Here is a 24,575-nt window from a genome sequence, read left to right as displayed (position 1 = left end):
GGACCCTGCAGTGCCTTCTTTGTCCAAGACCCTTCTTCTTAGCTGTTCCCAAAGGACAGCACACTGCAGGACAGGGTGTATTTGCAAAGGGGAAGGGGACAAGAATCCCAGCCCAGCAGCACTGCCAGGGAGCAGCAGTGCTTGGTCTTCCCAGAGCTGCTCTCTTGCCCCTTCCACACTGTCCTCCTGAGCCCCTTTCTGGCTGTAAGGCCTGAGTGCTCTCTGAGCACAGTCCTGGGGGCTGGAAGCCCTTGGAGCACAGGCAGGGACAGGCCCTGGGAACTTGTGAAGCAGAGCTGGGCTCCCTTCCAGCATCTCCAGGATGCTGTGGGATCTTCTGAGGGCAGGGCATGGACTGGGGCACTTCTTCTGTCACCCTGCTCCAGGGCTGGGACTCTCCTGCAGTGTCACCATGACACTGCTGCTCTCTGCTTTCCAGGTTCCATTTTCAGATCCAGTCTTCCCCTCCTGTTCCCAGGGACATCCTGGGAGTGCTTCAGAGCTGCCATCCTGGGGCAGCTCCTGCCCAGCGTGGGCAGGCACAAGGTCTCTCCAGCTGCTCCTCTCCCCTCCCCAGTGCCACTGTTTTCTGCAGCCTCCTCATCCTTGCCCAGCACAGCCCTCCTGGCACAGTTGGACACAGCCCTTGTTCTCCCCCCTCCTCAGGCACCTGCCCAACCCCCTCAGCTCCAGCCTGATGGCCACAAACCTTCAGGGCAGGGAGGCACAGGGAAATGCTGAGGAAACCTTTCAGCTGCACTCCAATCCAATTGGAGGGGTTGGCCTGGAGGAAGAAATCCCTTCTCATTCTCCAGAACCACCAGGACAACCTGTGTTGTGTCCTGGGCACTCCTCTGGAAGTGTGGGCTGTGGAAAAGGTTTTGGTGTCCGGGATATTGAGAAGGCTGGGCAGTGTCACTGGGAGACCTCTCCCAAACCCTTGGAAAGGCCAGAGCCAGCCCAGAGCTTCCTGGGGCCTTGGCAAAGGCAGACATGGAAGCAGTCTGCAAACAGGGCAGCAAGGAGGGTTGGCAGAGTTCCACACTGCTCAGGCTCAGCAGGGAAGGGGAGAGGGCAAGTCCTGCTGCAGCCATTGCCAGGCATGGGAAGGACAAGGCAGGGATTGCAGAACCCCTGTGCGAGGGAATAGAAGGGGATGTTGTGTGCCCAGACTTCAGCAAGGCCCTTGACATGGTCTGCTGGGGTCTCTTAGAGCCAGACTGGAGTGCAGAAGTGGAAGATGTGGTGGGGGGGAAGTTGGCTGAATGAAGAGTGTCCAAAAAAATCCATGGTACAAAGTCCTCTTGGCAGCAACTTCCTGATGAAATCCCTCAGTGAGCAGCCCTTGAACACCACTGTAGAACATCTTTATTATCTCTCTGTACAATGGGACCAAATGTATTTTCAAGTCCTTTGTGGATGATGCCAAATTTCAGGGAGCCCTTGAGCAGCCTGTCCTGGTTTAAAGACACAGATTGGGCAGGGAAATCCAATCAAATGAACTCACTCCCCTTTTATTCCCCACCAATACAGGGAGACAAAAATACAAGGAGGTATAAGTGAAAAAAATAACAATTTACTGACAAGAAATATAGCAGCAAAACCAACAATACCAACAGAACAGTTCAAAGCAAGAGGCGAGAGAGAAATTGCCTCCTCTCTCCCCCCTGCCCCAACTCCCTTTTGTAAAGACAAACCCAGGGATCAACAGGTGCCTCCCTTCCCCCTCTTCCCCCGACTGAACAAAGAACAAAGAACAAAACCAGGGGAAAGAGGGGGCAAAGCAAAACCTGGGAAACTCTCTGGCCTGAGATGAGTTGTGCTGCCCAAGAACACGCTGACTCCAGAGGTGTCCCAGCGGGGCAGAGCCGGCGACTCCGGTCCGTGCGGCGGGGGGGAGGCAGCGGCTCTGCTTGATCCCATGGAGTTCTGGGGAGGCACAGGGGGTGCCAGGAGACTCTTCAGTGGCACTGTGGCCCCTTGGTTCCAAGAGGTTCTACAGTGGGACAATGGTCCCTTCACTCTACAAGGTTACATCCTCTCACAGGGTCCCCTTGGCTCCAGGAGGCCCCTCAGTGTCACCAAGCCCCCTGGATTTAATGAGCCTGCACTGTGTCCAAATGGCCCCGTGGGACCACAAGGTTTCACAGTGGGCGGGTTTCCACGAGGTTCTGCAGGGTCCAAGGGTCCCTTTGGCTCCATAATGCCTGGTCACAATGGCCTCTGGATTCCATGGGATTCCTCAGGGTCACAATGGCCTCTGGATTCCATGGGATTCCTCAGTGCCACAATGGCCTCTGGATTCCATGGGATTCCTCAGTGTCACCATGGCCTCTGGATTCCATGGGATTCCTCAGGGTCACAATGGCCTCTGGATTCCATGGGATTCCTCAGGGTCACAATGGCCTCTGGATTCCATGGGATTCCTCAGTGTCCCAATGGCCTCTGGATTCCATGGGATTCCTCAGGGTCACAATGGCCTCTGGATTCCATGGGATTCCTCAGTGTCACAGTGGCCTCTGGATTCCATGGGATTCCTCAGTGTCCCAATGGCCCCTTCGTCCCACAAGATTCCACAGAGTCCTGGTGCTCCTTTGCATCCCTAAGGCCCTGTAGTGTCACAATGGCCCCTCGATTCCATGAGATTCCAATTTGTCCATGGGTTCCTTTGGCTCCAGAGGGCCCTGTAGTGCCAAAATGGCCCCTGCATTCCATGAGTTTCCACAGTGTCCTCTGGTGCATAGGGCCTTCAGTGGCACAATGCCTCCTTGATTTGCACAGTGTCCCAGGGTTCCTTTGTTTCCATGAGGCCTTGCAGTGCCACAATGGCCCCTGGATTCCATGGGTGTCACCACACAGCTGAGCCCACCCAGATGAAAGTTTGGGGGAGATTAGGATTCCCAAAAATTCTCCTCCAGGAGGGAAATGGTTACTAACATCAACCTGGGGAGGGGAAATTTGGGATTCAGGGAGGAATTTGGGGATTTAGGGGGGATTTTTTGGATTCAGGGAGGATTTTGAGGGAAATTTGGGGGTTTAGGGGGGAATTTGGGAGGAATTTGGGGATTCAAGGGGGAATTTGGGGGGAATTTGGGGATTCAAAGTGGAAATTGGGGGGAAATTTGGGGATTCAGGAGATATTTTGGGGGAATTTTGGGATTCAGGGGGGATTTGGAGGGAAATTTGGAGGTTCATGGGGAAACTTTGGGATTCAGGGGGGAATGTTGATGGAAATTTGGGATTCACGGGGGAATTTTGGGGGAAATTTGGGGATTCAGGGGGAAATTTGGGATCCAGGGGGGAAACTGGGGAGGAATTTTGGGACTGGGGGGGGGTGGGGGAATTTCAGGGTTCAGTGAGAATTTTGGGATTCAGGGGTGGGAATTTTGGGATTCCTGGTTGGAATTTTGGGCTCTGCACTCACACCTTGGTGTTGTCACTCAGGCAGTTCTGGAGCAGGAAGGTGAGTTTACTGTTCCTGTAGGGAATGTCCTGCTCCTGCCAGGAATTCCAGAGGCTCAGGGGGCTCCAATCCCGATTTTCCAGCTCCAATCCCACTTTTCCTGCCACATTCCCCACTTTTGCCTCCCCACCCCCACTTTTCCAACCCCAATCCCTCTTTTCCTATCTCCAATCCCTCTTTTCCCACCCCAATTCCCCATTTTTCCAATTTATTCCCATTTTTCCTACCCCAATTCCCCATTTTCCCATCTCCAATCCCTCTTTTCCCACCCCCATTCCCCATTTTTCCAATTTATTCCCATTTTTCCTACCCCAATTCCCCATTTTCCCATCTCCAATCCCTCTTTTCCCACCCCCATTCCCCATTTTTCCAATTTATTCCCATTTTTCCTACCCCAATTCCCCATTTTCCCCTCTTATCCCACTTTTCCCACCCCCATTCCCCATTTTCCACAACCTGGAATCTTCATTCCTCCACGTCAGTTCTCGGCTGTCCCCGGTCAGCTTTGGCAGGCAACTTTCGAGCTCTTGGCTCGTCTCCAATTTCACCTGGGACTCTTCTCCCGAGCGCCGGGCCTACTTCCATGGCCCAGTCTCTTGGCTCAGCTTCAAGTTTTTTTTTTTTTTTTTTTTTTTAGCCTCAGCTCTCCTCCTCTTACAGTGGAGGGAAAGAAATAGCCCCCCTCTACAGCTTCACTGCAGAAAAGGAGGGGGGAGAGAGGGCTTGGCTGCAAAGCCTGCCTCTCTCCTCTTACCTCAGGTGCTGTGAATCTCTGTTTGTTGAATTCATTCAGTCCATGACTTTGGCCTCCATCCCTGGGAACAGGAAAGCTGTGTGGGAGGTGTTGGATTGTTGCGTGTGGCACATTGGAGTCAGTTCTGACTCCACTGTTCAATTGTTGTTCAGTTTGATCAAAGTTCCTCCTTCCTTCCGAGGGAAGTCAAGGCTCAGATCCCCAGAACACTTGTGGTTGAGGTCGATGCTGTGAGGTGCTCAGGTGATGCACACGTAGCCACCACAGAAGTGTTGGCTAGTTCTTAACATCAACTTTAATTCATTGGCTATTTTCACCCCAAATCAAATCCCCTTAAGGCACACACAGGAATTCCCACTCTCCCACATCACCCACCAAGTGCACTCGTGTCCTTGAGCAACATCAATCCCACGGGTGGGTTTGCCTTTGCCTGAGGCAGGAATAACCCAGACTGTTCTCCTGTAGCGGGTCGACCCTGGCCGGATGCCAGGTACCCACTAAAGCCACTCTCTCACTCTGTAACTGGACAGAGGAGAGGAAAACACAGCCAAGGATTCATGAGTTGAGATAAGAGTTGGGAGAGGTCAGTTGCTGATTACCTGCAATGGGCAGAACAGACTCAAAGTGAGGATATTACTTAAATTTATTGCTAACAGGATAAGAGCCAAAGAGTGAGAAATAAAAGTCTTAAAAACACCTTCCCCCCACCCATTCTTCCCTCCATGTTCTCCCTCCTCCCTCCCAGCAGTGCAGGGGGACGGGAATGGGGGTTGCAGTCAGTTGTTTCTGCTGCCACTCAGAGAGAGGAGTTGGAGTCCTTCCCCTGCTCCCCTGGGGTCCCTCCCACGGGAGACAGTCCCTGATGAACCTCTCCAGTGTGAGTCCACCCCTCGGGCAGCAGCTCTTCCCAACCTGCTGTCCTGTGGGTCACTCCTCCATGGGGTCAGTCCCTCATGGATGAGCTGTACCAGCGTGGATCCCCCACAGGGGCCACGAGTCCTACCCAGGAAAAACCTGCTCCAGCCTGGGCTTCCCTCTCCACGGGCTGCAGGTCCCTGCCAGGACCCTGCTCCATCCTGGGCCTGCCACAGGGTCACAGCCTCCTTTGGGCATCCACCTGCTCTGGAGTGGGCCTCTCCATGGGCTGCAGGGGGGTCTCTGCACCCCAATTCTCCCCCAGGGGCTGCAGAGGGGTCTCTGCACCCCGATGGTCCCCCAGGGGATGCAGGGGGGTCTCTGCACCCTGATGCTCCCCCAGGGGCTGCAGGGGGGTCTCTGCACCCCGATGCTCCCCCATGGGCACAGGGGCACAGCTGCCCCACCCTGCTCTGCCCCACGGGCTGCAGGGCCTCAGCTCCAGCACCTGGAGCACCTCCTGCCCCTCCTTCTGCACTGACCTTGGGGTCTACTTTGTTGTTCCCATGTTCTCACTCTGCTCTTCCCTGGCTGGAATTCTTTCTGTCCCACAGCCTTTTGTTCTTAAATATGTTATCCCAGAGGTGTTACTGTCACTCCTCGTTGGCTTGGTCTTGGCCAGCAGCAGGGAGTCCGTCCTGGAGCCGGCTGGTGTTGGCTCCACGGGACAGGGGAAGCTTCTGGCAGCTTCTAAGAGAAGCCACCCCTGTAGCCCCCCCCCCCCCCAGCACTACCAAACCAGCCACAGAAACCCACATTTCCCCAGCATGTTTTTAATGTGCACTGCAGGAACTTTGTCCCCTTCCACAGCACGTAAATATGTTGACTGGGCAGGGCCAGCCCGACTGGCAGATCCTCTGCTGTTGAGGAACCTTTGGTAAATGTGTAACCCAGTGTTTGCAGGCCCCACCAGCCTTTGCCCTCAGTGTCCTCTTCACCTGTCCCTTGCATCCTTGGATCTGCCCAGAGGCTGGTGCATGACAGGGGATGTGATTCACCCGCTCAGGGCCAGGTTCTTTGGCCCAAGTGTCTCTGAGGCTGGTTCAGAAATGAGTTCCACTGTCTGATTCAGTTCTTTCAGGGATTTCATGTCACCATAAAACTTGTTTCTCTAGGCCCAGGACAGTGTTCCAGGCAGTGCCTTGGGACACAGGAGATGTTTCCAGCCATCCAGTGGTTGATTCCCCCATTGCAAGCACATGGCATTGCTGAGGGGTTTGGGGCAGTGGGATACAGACAATCTGCCAGGCCTCCCCATACTTATATTTCAGCCATGGTGAGCAAAACCCTCTCTAAACAGTTTTTTTTGGATGTCCAAACACTCCTTAGTTTGATATTTCTGAGTCTAAATCTTCACAAAACGAGTGTTTCTCAGCCCTAAAGCTCCCTAAAGCAGTTTTTTAGACCCTAAAATATCCCTAAATGGGTGTTTCTGAGCCAAAACTCTCCCTAAATTGTTCTTTCTTGGCTCAAAACATCTATAAATTGTTTTATTGTTTGTTTTGGGGTTTGTTTTTTCTTCAGTCCAAAGCTTGCTTAATTGGTGTTTCTGAGACTCAGAGCTCTCTAAATGTGAATTTCTGAGCCCAAAAGCTCCTGAAATTGGTATTCTGGAGCCCCAAGGCCCCCCAGATTGCTCTTTCGAAGCCTCAGATCTCCTGAAATCGCTACTACCCCAAACCTCCAAGAGAGGAGTGTCTAAGCCACGAAGTTCCTGAAATTGGGGTTCCAGAGCCCCGAACCCCCTAACTCGTGCCACACGCCCCATTTGCCATCAGACCATGGGTTCGCTCCAGTGCTCCCAGTTCCCTCCCAGTGCCATTCCTGGTGCCCCGGGAGGCCCCAGGAGCAGGCAGGGGCCACTGGCTGTGCCCCCTCACCCCAGCGGGGACCCCGGGGCTCTGCCGTTCCTCTCCCGCCCCAGGAGCCGCCCCTGCTCGGAGCATTTTCGCTTTCGGTTTCCAGGGATTTCCGAGAAACTGGTGTAAACCCGAGAACTGAGGTGCCAGGGCATAAAGGGCAGGGGTGGATCCTGTAGGAGTGGGGTAGGGCGGGAGGAATATAAGCGTCAGGAGCTCCCCGGTGCTCCCTGCGGAGCCGCTTCGTCCCGACCTTCTTCCAGGTAAGTGCAGCCCCTCACTCCCACCCTTCCCCCCGTGGGGCTACTTCTGCTCCCGAAATTAGTGTTTCTGAGCCCAAAAGCTTCCTAAATCGCTGGTTTGGAGCTCCAAAGCTGCCTACATGGGGGCTACTGAGCCCAAAATCTGCTTCACTTGGTCTTTTGGAGCCCAAAAGCTCTTTCATTCGCTCTTTCTGAGCTGAAAATATCCCCAAATCGCTCTCCCTGACCCAAAGCTCCTGATACCAGGATACTGGTACTTAGGTTTTCTGAGCCTCAAGCTCCCCAAATTGGGGTTTCTTAGGCCCAAGGTTCACTAAATCGGTGTTTTGGAGCACCAGGGCTCCCTAAATCCCTCTTTCTGAACCTACATGCTACCTGAATTGCTGCTTCAGGCTCCAAAAGATCCATAAATACTTGTTTCTGAGACCAAGAGCTCCCTAAATTGGAATTGGGTGAGCTCAAAAGCTCCCTAAATGAGACTTTCTGAGGCCAAAAGTTCCCTAAATGAGTGGTTTTGAGCCAAATGCTCCCAAAATTGGTGGTTTTCAACCCCAAATCTCCCTAAATCAGTGTTTGAGACACCAAAAGCTCCCTAAATGGATGGTTCTGAGCCCCAAAGCTCCCTAAATCACTGCTTCTGAGATCAAAAGCTCCCAAACTTGCAGTATCTGAGACCAAAAGCTCCTGAGGGGTGGGGTTCTGAGCCCCTAAAAAAGCAGAAGTTGCTGGTTTTGAGCCCAGAAGTTCCCTACCCCTTTTTTTCTGAGCCTCAAAGATCCTGAAATGGGTATTTCTGAATGCAGGAGCTCCCTAAATCGCTGTCACTCAGCTCGTTAAATCACTGGCTCTGACCCTAAAAGCTCCCTAAACGTGTGTTTCCTAGGCCCAAAGCTTCCTAAACCAGGGTTCCTGAACAAGTTTTTTTGGAAGCCCAAAAATTCTTTGAATGGATATTCCTGAGCCCAGAATCTCCCAGAAGAGTGTTTCTCAGCTCCAAAGCTCCCTAAATTGGTGTTCTGGACCAAAAAATGTTTCTAAATGGGTGTTTCTGAGCCTAAATACTCCCTACATTGCTGATTCTGAGCTTAAAAGATCCCTCAATAAGGGCTTTTTAGGCCCAGAAGCTCCTGAAATCAGTGTTCCGGAGCCCCAAAGTCCCTCAAATCAGTTTCTCAGCCCCAAAGCCCCCTAAATCATTCTTTCTGAGCCCCAGAGATCCCAAAATTTGTCTTTCTGAGCCTTGCAGCTCCCAAAATTAATGTTCCAGAGCCTTGAATCCCCCTAACTTAAGCCACATGCCCTGTTTGCCATCAGACTGTGGGGTTCAGGGCCTAAAAATTCCAGTGCAACCCCAGAGCTCCCAGTATCGCTCACTGGTCCCCCCCAGCGCTCTCATTTCCCTCCCAGTGCTCCCAGTATGGCTCTCTGGCTCCCCCCAGTGCTCCCAGTATCACACACCAACCCTCCACTTTCCACTCCCAAGTCTCCTCTGGAGCACCATAGGGGAGTTTCCCACACCAGGGCCTGGATTTTGGAGCTCATCTCTAAGGGGGTGGGGGCAGGAGAAGACCCTGCCCAGCCCTTTGAGCTCTCAGCTCTGGAGCTTTGTGGTTTTCCTGCAGCTCTTCCCATTTTTCTCTTCTCCAGGTGAAGGTCCTGGGCCGTGACATGCCCGGGGAGCCTCGGCAGGACAGCTCCTGGCAGAGGGTGTCCTTGGTCACAGCAGCTTCTGTGACCAAATACTCTGGAGCAGCCCAAGAGCTGGCTGGGAGGTAGGAGCTCTGGGAGTGAGGGGTTTTCATGGCACTGTGGAATGGTTTGGAAGGCTGAGCGCTGGTGGAGCACACATTGGGCACCAAAAAGGACTGCTGTGGTTTAAGCCCATCCAACAACTAAGGAGTACACAGCTGCTCCCTCCCATCATCCCCACCCCTGTGATGGGAGAGGAGAATCAGAAGGAGGTAAAACTGGTGGGTTGAGATAAGAACAGTGTAATAATTGAAATAAAGTAAAATATAATAACAGTAATAATAACAATAGTAATAGCGATAACAGGAATGAAAAGGGAAAGTACTGAGAGGAATAAATGCCATGAAAAACCAGTGATGCACAAGGGAACTGCTCAGCACCCACTGACCGATGCCCAGCCCGTCCCCAGGAGGCACCTCCCAGTCAATTCCCCCAGTTCATGTACTGGGCATGATGTTCTGGGCTCTGGAATATCCCTCTGGCCCGTTCAGGTCACCCGTCCTGGCCGTGCTCCCTCCTGGTTTCTTGTGCAGCTCCTCCCGGGCAGATCATGGGCAACTGAAAGGTCCTTGACTTGGGGTGAGCACGGCTGAGGCACAGCCAAAACATGGGTGTGTCATCAGTGTTATTCTCCTCCTAAATTCACACCAGGCAGGCTCGTCCCTGGCTCTCATAAAGCCCAGCAAAGGCCCTGGGGTGGATCATAGGGGAGCAGCAGGGCTCAGCCCTTGTTCCAGCAAACCCCAGGGAAGGCAAAGGGTTGGCAGTTCACAGCCTCCTGTCTCTCTTGGCTGCCCCCCCAGATCTTCTCAACTGCCTTCTCTTCTCTAGTCCTGTGCCCACCCCATAGATTTTACTCCCCTTTTCCTTTGCATTGCAGAGTGAACCCTGAGAAAAGGACCTGGGAGAGAAGAGGCATGGAATTACTGGTAGGAGCTGGTAAGAGCTGTGTTTCTTCTGTTTTGACAGTAATAGAAGGGGAAATAAGTGATTTAAAAACCCCAAGTACATCAGAGGTTTGAGCAGTTAAGGGATATGTGTGTCCCCAAAAAGCTCCTTCATGCATTCTTGAAATCTGGAGGGAAAAGTCCTAGTGAAGTTTCCTTTTTTTCTTTTTCTTTCTGTTTGAACCCAGTGGGCAGAAATGGAGAGCTGGTGGCAGAGTGTCCTAAGAGATGTATTTGGGTTGATAAGTTGGTGTGCTGGATCCCATTCCTCTTGCCTGTGGTCATCTGAAAGTCTTTGAGAAGACAGGCCCAAATGAAAAGGCCAAGGGACAATGAAGGGCCCTGGGAGGTCCCTCTCCACTCGTGCAGTGTGGAGGAGGAGTGTCTCACACTTTGGGGGTGTCTCTGTTCTGGTGGACTGTGCTGAGGCACCTGTGTGGTGCCTGAATGCTGTGGCAGCCGAGGCAGGTTCTTGGCCAGGAGAGCCTGAGTGGCCTCGAAGGTCAGAGCCCCCCCAGCGCTGCTGCTGGGCTCTGGTGCACAGGACCTTGTGGTTCCAGGGCCAGCTGGGTGGTGTGTTCTGCCCCAGAACCTGCTCAATGCATTCCAGGAGTTCCTCAGGGAAAGCTCCTTCTTAAATGTCCTCTCTTTGTTTTATTTCCATGTGACCCTGATGCCCAGCTGCTATGGTTGGTGTGAAGCTGGTTGAGAAATTCATAGACGAGGCATTCGAGCGTAGAAGTGAGTGCTGATCCCATTCCTCTTGTCTGTGCTCATCCTTGGGAACACTGGGATGTGAGGGGTTATCCCTGAGAGAAGCAAAGCCAGTCAAGGTTTGAGCACATTACCTACAGAACCCCTTCAGTGCACAGCAGGAGGCCTTTGGGGTGGGGTGACTTTGGTCAGAGGGACATCCCTCTTTGAGCAGAGACACGTCCTGCTCTAGCAGAGGGTATCCCTCACAAGTGGTACTGAGACTCCTTTCCACAGACAAAACCTGGAAGAGAAAAGTCTCCATGTCCCAAGGAAGACTGGAGCTCCAGGAGAGAGACCAAGGCTCCTTCCCGGAGCAAATTCCTGGTGGGAAAGGATTTGAAAGCTGGGGAAGAGATCACTAATGGTGCCCACAGTGCATCAGATTGGGAATTCCCCAGTCCTGTTTTTCAGGGATGAGTGAGTTCTTTTCCAAGGCTACTGAATTAGGAAGGATTCTCTAAAGAAAAGGAAGTGTGGAGCAAACAAATTAGTAAACAGGCTGGACATGAGGGACCTGAGTCTTGAGTTTCTTGTTCCCTCCCTGCATGAAGAAATAAGGCAAAAAAGTCCATTTCCAGGTTGCACCTTGAGTGCAAGGTTTAATTCCTCTGAAGTGAGTATTTCTCAGGAGGAGAGAGAAGTTGAAAAGACAACCTGCAGGAAGGCCTAAGGAGAGACCCTGAAGGAGAGACTTGACAACAGAGGATTTGAGCATCCCCAGGGCAGATGGGTGGTCTCCCCTTCAAGGGGGCAGTGTCAGTCCCTCACTGACACCTGTCTATTTTTTCACAGAAAAAGGATGGAAACCAGAGGCCTCAAAGCCCCAGGAATCATGGATGAAGGAGGACTTCAAGGAGCTCATCCAACAAGTGAAAGCTATGCGTGAAGATCTCCAGAAAGGGCAGGAATCCAGTAAGTGTGATATTCAGCTGCTCATAGAAGGCCTGAAGAAGGAACAGGGTGAGCAGGGCCATTCCCAAGCACTTCCATCTCTCTGAACACCAAAGCTGCTCTACAGGCAAACCACTCTGAGAGCTCGTCCTGCACAGCTCCTCAAAGGGGCTGGAGAAGGACGGCCCTGACATGGGGCACAGCTTTTGTGCTGCCTGACCCTGAAACAGCTCCCTGCTGAAGTGTTCTCTGCAGGTGGTCATGGCCACACTTGTCTCCCTCATCTCTGCAGAGAGTGTGTGCTGTGAGTTCTCTGATGCCCTGATCCTTGTTAAGGTTCCCCCCTTGCAGTCCTGTCAGCGTCTCTCTCCCTTTCCCCACTCCCCTTCTCCCACTCCCCACTCCTGGGGCCGTGTTGGGGCACATGTGGTCCCAGCCTTGTCTTCCTGTTGAAGATCCACAAGGAGACCCAGCTCCATGAGCACTGCAGGTGTCTCTGAGCACAGGGGCCTGTGGAGAACAGCTCTCCCTGAAGGAGCTGGTGCTGGGAAGGGAAGGAGTGAGCGGGGGCACAGACACCCCAGTGGGCCTGCTGAGCCCCAGATGGTGCTCCTGGGCCTGGCTCAGGCAGGACACAGTGTGTGTTGGGGCACAGCCTGTTGCACCCCGGGCAGGGAAAGGGGAGACAAGATGGGCCTCACCTGCCTGGGGGTCCTGTTCTTGCTGCAGGAGCAAAACTGTGGCAGTGAGCAGCCCAGAACAGTCCAGGGCAACCCCTTGACCTCCTGATGGCTCAGGGCACTGTGCCCTTAGAATGAAGCCTGTGGCCCCCTTTTCAAAGCTGAAGCCATATTTATTGAGCTACGGAAAGCACGAATGAGGGGTTGAAAAGGGAGGAAAATGTGCTCTGAGTTTCTGGTTCCTTCCCTGCTAAAAGATAGAGGACAAAGGGAAAACCATTTGCAGATTGTACCTCCATCACAGAATTGAATTCCTGTGAGCTGAGGATTTCTGAGGGGGAGTGAGGAAGGAAAATATACACCCAGAGGAGAGTTATAAGAAGATGATCCTCTGACAGAGAGCTTAAATCTGGGCCTTTGGGCATCCTTGTGTCAGAGAGCTGGTCTGCCTCTCAAGGAGGAAGCATCAGTGTTATGGTTCCAAAGCCAGGGCGTGGAGCTTTGTGATGAATGTCCACCCCATCCCCTCATCCTGGGGGCCGAGGGTTTGACAGGAAAAATCAGAGGACCAGAAGGGGAAGGGTGGCCATCCTCTTCCCCCTGGGCACTGGAGGGAGAGGCAGCCACTTTTCTCCAGCCTGGCTGCAGGTCACAGTCGCTGTTGGGGCTGTCACTGCCCAGACTGCACTGAGGGACCTTGGCAGCAGGAGCCCCTGTGAGTCCCAGCTGCTGCCTTGTGTGTTACCCCTGGCAGAGGCAAAGCCAGTCAAGGTCTCTCCCCTGAGCACATTACCTGCAGAACCCCTTCAGTGCACAGCAGGAGGCCTTTGGGGTGGGGTGACTTTGGTCAGAGGGACGTCCCTCTTTGACCTCATGTCCTGCTCTAGCAGAGGGTGTCCCTCGAAATTGGTAAGGATTGAAAGACATAACACAGCACTTCTGGGATTTCCTCTCCTTCCCTTGACCACTAAAGGAGGAATCTCCTCCTGGGCTTTCCTCCAGGCCCAAAAGGGAGAAGCCTTTGCGTGCAGGTGAGGGCCAGGACTTGCCCACACTACCTGGAAACTAAACCCTGCCGAACAAAGAGAAGAGACAAAGGCCTGTTGTGCATGAGGGCCCAGCACAGTGAGGTCAAATAGTCCCATCTGTCCATAAATTCCCACTTCCAAGGGTCTCCAGAAGTGCTCTGCTGTATTTCCCAGCCCCGGGCAGGTGTCCAGGCCCCCAGGGTGCAGAGCTGCCCCGGCAGTGGCTTTGCCCAGCACAGCCTGGGCTCTGCTGGCTCCCATCCTGCCCAGGTTCTAAGGCAGCTGTTTGTCTGTCCCTGCTCTTTGCAGCTGGCATGGGGGCAGGGCAATGTTCTTCCCTCAAGGAACCCTTGGAAATCAGCAGGGCCTGGGCTCTCCCCCGTGGCCAGGCCCTTGGGGAGTGAGGGGGCAGGGGGCTTCCTGTCAGTGCTCCTCCCCAGCAGCACAGGAGCTCCAAGCCCATGGTTCTGAGGGCTCACAGTGGTGCTGAGACTCCTTTCCAGAGACAAAAGCTGGAAGAGAAAAGTCTCCATGTCCCAAGGAAGACTGGAGCTCCAGGAGAGAGACCAAGGCTCCTTCCCGGAGCAAATTCCTGGTGGGAAAGGATTTGAAAGCTGGGGAAGAGATCACTAATGGTGCCCACAGTGCATCAGCTTGGGAATTCCCCAAACATTTTCAGGGATGAGTGAGTTCTTTTCCAAGGCTGCTGAATTAGGAAGGATTCTCTAAAGAAAAAGAAGTGTGGAGCACACAAATCAGTAAACAGGCTGGACATGACGGACCTGAGTCTTGAGTTTCTTGTTCCCTCCCTGCATGAAGAAATAAGGCAAAAAAGTCCATTTGCAGGTTGCACCTTGAGTGCAAGGTTTAATTCCTCTGGAGTATTTCTCAGGAGGAGAGAGAAGTTGAAAAGACAACCTGCAGGAAGGCCTGAGAAGAGACCCTGAAGAAGAGACTTGAAAACAGAGGATTTGAGCATCCCCAGGGCAGATGGGTGGTCTCCCCTTCAAGAGGGCAGTGTCAGTCCCTCACTGACACCTGTCTATTTTTTCACAGAAAAAGGATGGGAACCAGAGGCCTCAAAGCCCCAGGAATCATGGATGAAGGAGGACTTCAAAGAGCTCATCCAACAAGTGAAAGCTATGCGTGAAGATCTCCAGAAAGGGCAGGAATCCAGTAAGTGTGATATTCAGCTGCTCATAGAAGGCCTGAAGAAGGAACAGGGTGAGCAGGGCCATTCCCAAGCACTTCCATCTCTCTGAACACCAAAGCTGCTCTACAGGCAAACCACTCTGAGAGCTCGTCCTGCACAGCTCCTCAAAGGGGCTGGAGAAGGACGGCCCTGACATGGGGCACAGCTTTTGTGCTGCCTGACCCTGAAACAGCTCCCTGCTGAAGTGTTCTCTGCAGGTGGTCATGGCCACACTTGTCTCCCTCATCTCTGCAGAGAGTGTGTGCTGTGAGTTCTCTGATCCCCTGATCCTTGTTAAGGTTCCCCCCTTGCAGTCCTGTCAGCGTCTCTCTCCCTTTCCCCACTCCCCTTCTCCCACTCCCCACTCCTGGGGCCGTGTTGGGGCACATGTGGTCCCAGCCTTGTCTTCCTGTTGAAGATCCCCAAGGAGACCCAGCTCCATGAGCACTGCAGGTGTCTCTGAGCACAGGGGCCTGTGGAGAACAGCTCTCCCTGAAGGAGCTGGTGCTGGGAAGGGAAGGAGTGAGCGGGGGCACAGACACCCCGGTGGGCCTGCTGAGCCCCAGATGGTGCTCCTGGGCCTGGCTCAGGCAGGACACAGTGTGTGTTGGGCCACAGCCTGTTGCACCCCGGGCAGGGAGAGGTGAGACAAGATGGGCCTCACCTGCCTGGGGGTCCTGTTCTTGCTGCAGGAGCAAAACTGTGGCAGTGAGCAGCCCAGAACAGTCCAGGCCTTTGGGCTGTTCTCGGCTCCCATTCCCATCTAATGCACTGTTCCCGTGGCCAGGTTGTCCAGGAGGAGGAAGAGCAGCCTCAAACCATTGCCTCCCGTGCGATGTTCTCAGCGACTCCAGGACAAACAAAACCTGGAGCTCAGCAGAGCCGAGGCCAAAGGAAACTCTCCCCCTCAGCGTGTGACACGATCCCAGGCCGCAGCCTCTGTCAGGAGCTCCAAGGTGGTCTCTGAGCCACCTCCTGCCCTGCAGGCAGTGGGGAAGGACCCCTGGGTGGCAGCTGATCAGACTGGCACTGCGGTGCCCCTCCAGAGGAGCACAGCCAGGCCGGCAGAGCTGCTCCCCACGAGCTCAGGGGATGGCTCTCCCGAGGAACGTGGCATTCCCAAATCCCTGCCGGTGCCCACAGCCCCTGAGCTAGTGGTTCCCTCTGCTCCCGAGGCCAGTGAGGCTGTGTCTGAGCTGCAGGTAAAGGCAGCCAATGTCACCATCAACCTTAGCCCTAGGATACACCAGGCAACCTGACAAGGTTGCCGTTCTGCTTAAAGCCCTTCCCGCAGACAGTGCAGCGGAAGGGCCTCTCATCCCTGTGCGTCCGCTCATGCCTGAGGAGAATTGAGCTGTTCCTAAAGCTCTTCCCACATTCCTCACAGAGGTAGGGCCGTTCCCCAGTGTGGATGCGCTGGTGGGTGATGAGGTTGGAGCTACCATGGTCTGCTACCATGGCAACTATCATACATTCCATTCCATCTGCTTTCAGGCAGATCAAGCAAGAAATTGCTCTTGGACCAGTCAGGACGAGACCAGATGTAAAGAATGTTCTCTACACTGCAGCTGGAGATAAAGGTCCCTCCTGGAGCCTCTGGCCAAAGGTGCCTGGCGAGACGCGAGGGCGACCACTGGGTTTCTGGAGCCAAAGCTACAGAGGTTCTGAGGCCAATTCCACCCCTGTGGAGAAGGAAATCTTAGCGGCGTATGAAGGCACATGAGCAGCTTCAGAGGGAATTGGTGCCGAAGCACAGCTCTTCCTGGCACCCCGATTACCAGTCCTGAGCTGGATGTTCAAAGGGAAGGTGCCCCCTACGCATCATGCCACCGATGCCACGTGGAGCAAGTGGATCGCTTTGATTACGCAACGTGTCCGAACCGGGAACTGGAATCGCCCTGACGTCTTGGAAATCATAACCAACTGGCCTGAAGGTGGGAACTTCAGTCTGGCAGAAGAAGAAGGAGAACCAGCAAGCCGAGCTGAAGAAGCTCTGCCATTTGATCAGCTGCCAGACGAAGAGACACGCCATGCCCTTTTCACCGATGGCTCCTGCCGTACTGTAGGGAGGAGCTGGAAGTGGAAAGCAGCCGTTTGGAGTCCCACCCGACGAGTGTTGGAAGCCACTGAAGGTAAAGGCGAATCGAGTCAGTTTGGGGAACTCAAAGCAGTCCAATTGGCCCTGGATATCGCAGAGAGAAGGATGGCCAAGGCTCTACCTGTACCCCGATTCGTGGATGAGACCCAACGCCCTGTGGGGGTGGCTAGACCGGTGGAAAGAGGTGAATTGGAAGCGTAGAGGAAAACCCATCTGGGCTGCTGATCTGTGGCAAGACATCGCTGCCAGAGTGAAGAAACTGAATGTGAGAGTCCGCCGTGTAGATGCCCACGTGCCCAAGAAACGAGCTAATGAGGAACATGCTAAGAACAGACAGGCAGACCGAGCTGCACAGGGCAAGGTATCACAAGCAGACCTAGACTGGCAGCAGAAGGGAGTTTGGGGGGAAATTCAGGGAATCTGGGGGGATTCAGGGGGAAATTCCAGGCATTTGGGGGGTCAGAGGGAGGATTTGGGAATTCTGAGGGGGGTTTGGGAAGGGATTTGGTGGGGATTTGGTGGGAATTCAGAGGGAAATTCAGGGGGGAATTCAGGAAAATTCAGGGCATTTGGGGGATCAGAAGGAGGATTTCAGGGGGAGTTGGGAATTCCGGGGGGCTCGGGACTTTCGGAGGGGGGGTTTGGGAAGAGGTTTGATGGGAATTTGGGGGGATTCAGGGAGAAATTCTGGGACTTTCCCGCAGCTCCCTGGAGTCGGAGCTGGAGCAGCGTCTGCGGGAGGAGGAGCAGCGGCAGAACGAGACGAGCTCGAACATCTCGGAGAACACAGAGGTTTGCGGGGGCCTGGAATTCCCAAAAACTTACGGGGGAAAAAACCGTGGAAATCCGGAGCCGTTTGGGTGCTTTGTGGGGCGAAATCCGCCAGGGGGCGCCAACGCGGAGGAAAAAAAGGCGGGAAAATCTGAGGGTGGCAGCAATTCCCGGTCTTTTGAGCCCAAAATTCCTCATGGGGGGCCCGAAAACATGGGAAGAGTCAAGGAAAAAAGGCAAGAAATGGGAATTGGCACCAGTGTTGCTGGTTTTTGAACTGAAAACACCTCAGAATTTGGGAAAAATGGGAAAAAAATCGGGGATTTGCTCCGATTTCGGCTTTCTTTTTGGCATCAAAAGCCCATCCCAAAAAATCGGGAAAGATTGGGAAAAATGGGGAATTTGCACCAGGTCTGGCGGCTTTGTGCCCGAAATCCACCAGTGGTGCCAAAAAGAAAAAGGTGGGGAAATGGGGGTTTGCACCGATTTTGAGCTTTGTGGCATTGAAATCTCTCAGGGAGCACCACAGAATTTGGGAAAAGAAGAAAAAAAGGGAATTTTCCACCCAAAATCCCTTGGGGGGAGCACCTCAAAATTCTCATGGGAAAAATGGAAATTTTTACCAGTTTCACGATTTTTCGGCCAAAAATCCCACCGCGGATGCTGAAAAACCGAGAAAAAAATTTGGAATTTTTACCAATTGTGCTGCTTTTGGCATCAAAATCCCTCAGGAGGTCCCTCAAAAATCTGGAAAAAATGGCACTTTTTTACCCGTTCTGCCATTTTGGTGTCAAAATCCGCTTCGTGGCACCTCAAAATTTGCAAAAAGTCAGGAAAACCTTGGGAATTTTGCCCCGATTCCGCTGTTTTTTTCTTTTTTGGTGCCATTTCCCCCCCGTTCCTCCTCAGGCTCATCGGAGGCGGGTCGAGGACCATCTCCACCTGCAGAAGGACCAGATGGCCACGCTCCAGGAGGTGGAAAGATTGCAAAAATCCCTCCTGGATCAGCAGGACGAACGGATCCACCAGCTGGAGATGGAGCGACGCTGCCTCCACAATGACATCCAGGAGCCCAAAGTGGGCCCGGGGCAGAGGGGGGCATTTTATGAGGGGAACCCCCTGTAAACTTTCCCCAAATCCCTAAATCCCGTATTTTTCCCCGTTTTCCAGGACAACATCCCCGTGTTCTGCCGCGTGCGGCCCGTGCTGCCGGAGGAGTCGGAGCGGCAGCGGGGGCTGCAGCACCTGCACTTCTCCCCGCAGAACTGCACAACATCATTGTCAGCCAGCCCGACGAGGTGAGAAGGGCTGCACCCAAAAATGCCCTTTTTCCCCTCAGAAATCCCTTTTTTGCCTTCAAAAATGTCATTTTTTCCCTCAAAAATTACTTTTTTCCCTCTCAAAAATGGCCCTTTTTCCCCTAAAAATTTTGTTTTTTCTCCCTCAAAAATGTTGAGTTTTCCCCTCAAAAATCCCTTTTTCTCCCTGCAAAAACATTTGAAGGGGTTTGGGGGAGTTTTGGGGGGATTTGGGATGGAATTTAGGTTGGAGTTGGGGGGGATTTGAGGGGGTTTGGGGGTCACTGGGGGAGTTTTGGGGGATCCTCGGGGGCATTTGAAGGGGTTTGGGGGGTCCCAGAGGGAATTTGGGGGGTGACAGAGTGTGTGCTGTGAGTTCTCTGATCCCCTGATCCTTGTTAAGGTTCCCCCCTTGCAGTCCTGTCAGCGTCTCTCTCCCTTTCCCCACTCCCCTTCTCCCACTCCCCACTCCTGGGGCCGTGTTGGGGCACATGTGATCCCAACCTTGTCTTCCTGTTGAAGATCCACAAGGAGACCCAGCTCCATGAGCACTGCAGGTGTCTCTGAGCACAGGGGCCTGTGGAGAACAGCTCTCCCTGAAGGAGCTGGTGCTGGGAAGGGAAGGAGTGAGCGGGGGCACAGACACCCCAGTGGGCCTGCTGAGCCCCAGATGGTGCTCCTGGGCCTGGCTCAGGCAGGACACAGTGTGTGTTGGGGCACAGCCTGTTGCACCCCGGGCAGGGAAAGGTGAGACAAGATGGGCCTCACCTGCCTGGGGGTCCTGTTCTGTTTTGCCCCCTCCCTCCCCTGGTAACCAGGATAGATTGAAGAGCACAGACACCAACTTTAAAGAGTAAGTGTATAAGTTTCCTTTAGTGCAAGACAGTAAAGAATTACAAAAGAAGCAGTGGCTTATCAAAGGATACACTTAGCAATGCATCTAATCATTACTACAGAGAAAGTCTCGGAGTGATTAAGAGACAGATACATCACCAGTTCCCCTAAGGAATCGTCATGATCCAGACCACACTTCAGCTGGGGAGCCCTGTGGCAGTGAAGGCCTGGAGAAGCCCTTCCCTGTAACTGGGAAATCCTGTGCAGTGCATCCACTCGTAGGTGGGGCCTCCATCCTCGCTGTGAGAGGGTCCAGTTTATACAGTGTTAAACAAACCAGCTGAGTCACTCGATTGGGGCAGAAACACAATCTGCCTTTCTACCTCCGTTGGTGTTCCCCTTCGGCCTGGCCAGGGCCCAGTGGGAGACCAAGGGAGTAGATTTGGAGCATCCACTATTAAATGCTTCATGGCCTTGACTGGTCACTAAATACAGAACTTATAGCTACACTGAAATCAAATTGAACCAGCTGTGACCATGTGAGGCCCTACTATTTTTCGTGACCTTGGCTGGAAAGAAAAGGCATATTTATAACACATACAGGCCTTACTAATTATTGATAACATGCTGGGCTAACAAGCATAAATGTGTGTTCTTCAGGCAGTACTAAGGATTATATAACCTCTTGGTTAATAAGCAGATATAGGGCGAAATACAATACTAGGTAGGAGAGCTCATCTTATAGGTTAACTTTGGCTCAGGGCCGGATCTTCAGGCCCCAGCATAGCAGGTTCTTGCAGCAGCTGCAGGAGCAAATCTCTGGCAGTGAGCAGCCCAGAACAGTCCAGGGCAACCCCTTGACCTCCTGATGGCTCAGGCCATTGTGGCTGTAGAATGAAGCCTGTGACCTTCTTTTCAAAGCTGAAGCCATATTTAATTGAGCTACAGAAAGCACCAATGAGAGGCTGAAAAGGGAGGAAAATGTGCTCTGAGTTTCTTGTTCCCTCCCTACTAAAGGGCAGAGGGCAAAGGGAAAACCATTTGCAGATTGTACCTCCATCACAAAATTGAATTCCTGTGAGCTGAGGATTTCTGAGGGGGAGTGAGCAAGGAAAATATGCACCCAGAGGAGAGCCCTGAGAAGAGACCCTCTGGCAGGGAGCTTAAATCAGAGCCTTTGGGCATCCTTGTGTCAGAGAGCTGGTCTGCCTCTCAAGGAGGAAGCATCAGTGTTATGGTTCCAAAGCCAGGGCGTGGAGCTTTGTGATGAATGTCCACCCCATCCCCTCATCCTGGGGGCCGAGGGTTTGACAGGAAAAATCGGAGGACCAGAAGAGGAAGGGTGGCCATCCTCTTCCCCCTGGGCACTGGAGGGAGAGGCAGCCACTTTTCTCCAGCCTGGCTGCAGGTCACAGTCGCTGTTGGGGCTGCCACTGCCCAGACTGCACTGAGGGACCTTGGCAGCAGGAGCCCCTGTGAGTCCCAGCTGCTGCCTTGTGTGTTGCCCCTGGCAGAGGCAAAGCCAGTCAAGGTCTCTCTCCCCTGAGCACATTACCTGCAGAACCCCTTCAGTGCACAGCAGGAGGCCTTTGGGGTGGGGTGACTTTGGTCAGAGGGACGTCCCTCTTTGACCTCATGTCCCGCTCTAGCAGAGGGTGTCCCTCAAAATTGGTAAGGATTGAAAGACATAACACAGCACTTCCGGGATTTCCTCTCCTTCCCTTCACCACTAAAGGAGGAATCTCCTCCTGGGCTTTCCTCCAGGGCCAAAAGGGAGAAGCCTTTGCGTGCAGGTGAGGGCCAGGACTTGCCCACACTACCTGGAAACTAAACCCTGCCGAACAAAGAGAAGAGACAAAGGCCTGTTGTGCATGAGGGCCCAGCACAGTGAGGTCAAATAGTCCCATCTGTCCATAAATTCCCACTTCCAAGGGCCTCCAGAAGTGCTCTGCTGTATTTCTCACCCCTGGGCAGGTGTCCAGGCCCCCAGGGTGCAGAGCTGCCCTGGCAGTGGCTTTGCCCAGCACAGCCTGGGCTCTGCTGGCTCCCATCCTGCCCAGGTTCTAAGGCAGCTGTTTGTCTGTCCCTGCTCTTTGCAGCTGGCATGGGGGCAGGGCAATGTTCTTCCCTCAAGGAACCCTTGGAAATCAGCAGGGCCTGGGCTCTCCCCCGTGGCCAGGCCCTTGGGGAGTGAGGGGGCAGGGGGCTTCCTGTCAGTGCTCCTCCCCAGCAGCACAGGAGCTCCAAGCCCATGGTTCTGAGGGCTCACAGTGGTGCTGAGACTCCTTTCCAGAGACAAAAGCTGGAACAGAAAAGTCTCCATGTCCCAAGGAAGACTTGAGCTCCAGGAGAGAGACCAAGGCTCCTTCCCGGAGCAAATTCCTGGTGGGAAAGGATTTGAAAGCTGGGCAAGAGATCACTGATGGTGCCCACGGTGCATCAGCTTGGGAATTCCCCAGCCCTGTTTTTCAGGGATGAGTGAGTTCTTTTCCAAGGCTGCTGAATTAGGAAGGATTCTCTAAAGAAAAGGAAGTGTGGAGCACACAAATCAGTAAACAGGTTGGACATGAGGGACCTGAGTGTGAGTTTCTTGTTCCCTCCCTGCATGAAGAAATAAGTCAAAAAAGTCCATTTGCAGGTTGCACCTTGAGTGCAAGGTTTAATTCCTCTGAAGTGAGTATTTCTCAGGAGGAGAGAGAAGTTGAAAAGACAACCTGCAGGAAGGCCTAAGGAGAGACCCTGAAGAAGAGGCTTGAAAACAGAGGATTTGAGCATCCCCAGGGCAGATGGGTGGTCTCCCCTTCAAGAGGGCAGTGTTAGTCTCCCACTGACATCAGTCTTTTTTCACAGAAAAAGGATGGGAACCAGAGGCCTCAAAGCCCCAGGAATCATGGATGAAGGAGGACTTCCAGAAGCTCACGCGAGAAATGAAAGCTTTGCGTGAAGATCTCCAGAAAGGGCAGGAATACACAAATTGGCTTTTTCAGCTGCTCATAGAAGGCCTGAACCAGGAACTAGGTGAGCAGGGCCACTCCCAAGCACTTCCATCTCTCTCAACACCAAAGCTGCTCTACAGGCAAACCACTCTGAGAGCTCATCCTGCACAGCTCCTCAAAGGGGCTGGAGAAGGACGGCCCTGACATGGGGCACAGCTTTTGTGCTGCCTGACCCTGAAACAGCTCCCTGCTGAAGTGTTCTCTGCAGGTGGTCATGGCCACACTTGTCTCCCTCATCTCTGCAGAGAGTGTGTGCTGTGAGTTCTCTGATGCCCTGATCCTTGTTAAGGTTCCCCCCTTGCAGTCCTGTCAGCGTCTCTCTCCCTTTCCCCACTCCCCTTCTCCCACTCCCCACTCCTGGGGCCGTGTTGGGGCACATGTGATCCCAGCCTTGTCTTCCTGTTGAAGATCCACAAGGAGACCCAGCTCCATGAGCACTGCAGGTGTCTCTGAGCACAGGGGCCTGTGGAGAACAGCTCTCCCTGAAGGAGCTGGTGCTGGGAAGGGAAGGAGTGAGCGGGGGCACAGACACCCCAGTGGGCCTGCTGAGCCCCAGATGGTGCTCCTGGGCCTGGCTCAGGCAGGACACAGTGTGTGTTGGGGCACAGCCTGTTGCACCCCAGGCAGGGAAAGGTGAGACAAGATGGGCCTCACCTGCCTGGGGGTCCTGTTCTTGCTGCAGGAGCAAAACTGTGGCAGTGAGCAGCCCAGAACAGTCCAGGCCTTTGGGCTGTTCTCAGCTCCCATTCCCATCTAATGCACTGTTCCCGTGGCCAGGTTGTCCAGGAGGAGGAAGAGCAGCCTCAAACCATTGCCTCCCGTGCGATGTTCTCAGCGACTCCAGGACAAACAAAACATGGAGCTCAGCAGAGCCGAGGCCAAAGGAAACTCTCCCCCTCAGCGTGTGACACGATCCCAGGCCGCAGCCTCTGTCAGGAGGTCCAAGGTGGTCTCTGAGCCACCTCCTGCCCTGCAGGCAGTGGGGAAGGACCCCTGGGTGGCAGCTGATCAGACTGGCACTGCGGTGCCCCTCCAGAGGAGCACAGCCAGGCCGGCAGAGCTGCTCCCCACGAGCTCAGGGGATGGCTCTCCCGAGGAACGTGGCATTCCCAAATCCCTGCCGGTGCCCACAGCCCCTGAGCTAGTGGTTCCCTCTGCTCCCGAGGCCAGTGAGGCAGTGCCTGAGCTGCAGGTAAAGGCAGCCAATGTCACCATCAACCTTAGCCCTAGGATACACCAGGCAACCTGACAAGGTTGCCGTTCTGCTTAAAGCCCTTCCCGCAGACAGTGCAGCGGAAGGGCCTCTCATCCCTGTGCGTCCGCTCATGCCTGAGGAGAATTGAGCTGTTCCTAAAGCTCTTCCCACATTCCTCACAGAGGTAGGGCCGTTCCCCACTGTGGATGCGCTGGTGGGTGATGAGGTTGGAGCTACCATGGTCTGCTACCATGGCAACTATCATACATTCCATTCCTATGGTCGGTTACCATGACAACCATCAGACATTCCTGTTGCTACAGTCAGTTACCATGGCAACCAGCGTACATTCCCACTGCAACCATTGCTTACCATGGCAACCAGCATCCATTCCCATTGTGATGGTCACTTACCATGGTAACCATCATACAGTCACGTTGCTGTGGTCACATTCCATGACAACCAGCATCCATTCCCGTTTCTACAGTCAGTTACCATGGCAACCATCATACAGTCACGTTGCTACGGTCACATTCCATGACAACCAGCATCCATTCCCGTTTCTACAGTCAGTTACCATGGGAACCCTCACACATTCCCATTGTCATGGTCGGTTATCGTGGCAACCATCACACATTCCCATCGCTATGGTCGGTTACCATGGCAACCACCATACAGTCCCATTTGTTACGGCCAGTTACCATGGCAACCATCGTATATTCCCGTTGCGGCACTCAGTTACCAGGGCTACCATTGTAAATTCCCATTGCTACAGTCAGTTACCAGGGCAACCATCACACATTCCCGTTGCTACGGTCAGTTACCATGGCAACCATCACACATTTCCATTGCTACGGTCAGTTATCATGGCAACCATTGTACATTG

At 53.6% G+C, this 24,575-nt stretch overlaps 1 protein-coding gene and 1 pseudogene across 2 annotated transcripts; one reads left to right on the top strand and one right to left on the bottom strand.

The window, feature by feature from the left end:
* Positions 1-24,575, bottom strand: part of LOC135404843 (zinc finger protein 721-like) — an 89,992-nt pseudogene that overhangs the window by 45,449 nt on the left and 19,968 nt on the right.
* LOC135406082 (uncharacterized) lies at positions 7,068-22,669 on the top strand. 2 transcript variants are annotated; one of them, XM_064640639.1, is made up of 7 exons: positions 7,068-7,254; positions 8,902-9,026; positions 9,884-9,942; positions 10,632-10,691; positions 11,499-11,618; positions 14,362-14,481; positions 22,349-22,669. In XM_064640639.1, exons 2-7 carry the CDS (start codon positions 8,923-8,925, stop codon positions 22,636-22,638), a joined length of 753 nt encoding a protein of 250 aa, XP_064496709.1. In that variant the 5' UTR covers positions 7,068-7,254; positions 8,902-8,922; the 3' UTR covers positions 22,639-22,669. The 2 variants fall into 2 exon arrangements, 1 of the variants encoding a protein (XP_064496709.1); XR_010426129.1 differs by lacking the exons at positions 11,499-11,618; positions 14,362-14,481 and having other exon boundaries at positions 7,072-7,254; positions 22,349-22,621.

The sequence above is a fragment of the Pseudopipra pipra genome, chromosome W, assembly GCF_036250125.1.
Source record: "Pseudopipra pipra isolate bDixPip1 chromosome W, bDixPip1.hap1, whole genome shotgun sequence".
Lineage (NCBI taxonomy): Eukaryota > Metazoa > Chordata > Aves > Passeriformes > Pipridae > Pseudopipra > Pseudopipra pipra.
Note: the sequence above shows the minus strand (reverse complement) of the source record. Positions and strands in the feature narration are given on the sequence as shown.

Excerpts from the sequence above, each read along its gene's own strand:
- LOC135406082 (XM_064640639.1), top strand. The coding sequence starts at position 8,923 with ATGCCCGGGGAGCCTCGGCAGGACAGCTCCTGGCAGAGGGTGTCCTTG. Across the intron at positions 11,619-14,361 it reads CCAGAAAGGGCAGGAATCCA|AAAAAGGATGGGAACCAGAG; the intron begins GTAAGTGTGATA and ends ATTTTTTCACAG. Across the intron at positions 14,482-22,348 it reads CCAGAAAGGGCAGGAATCCA|AAAAAGGATGGGAACCAGAG; the intron begins GTAAGTGTGATA and ends CTTTTTTCACAG.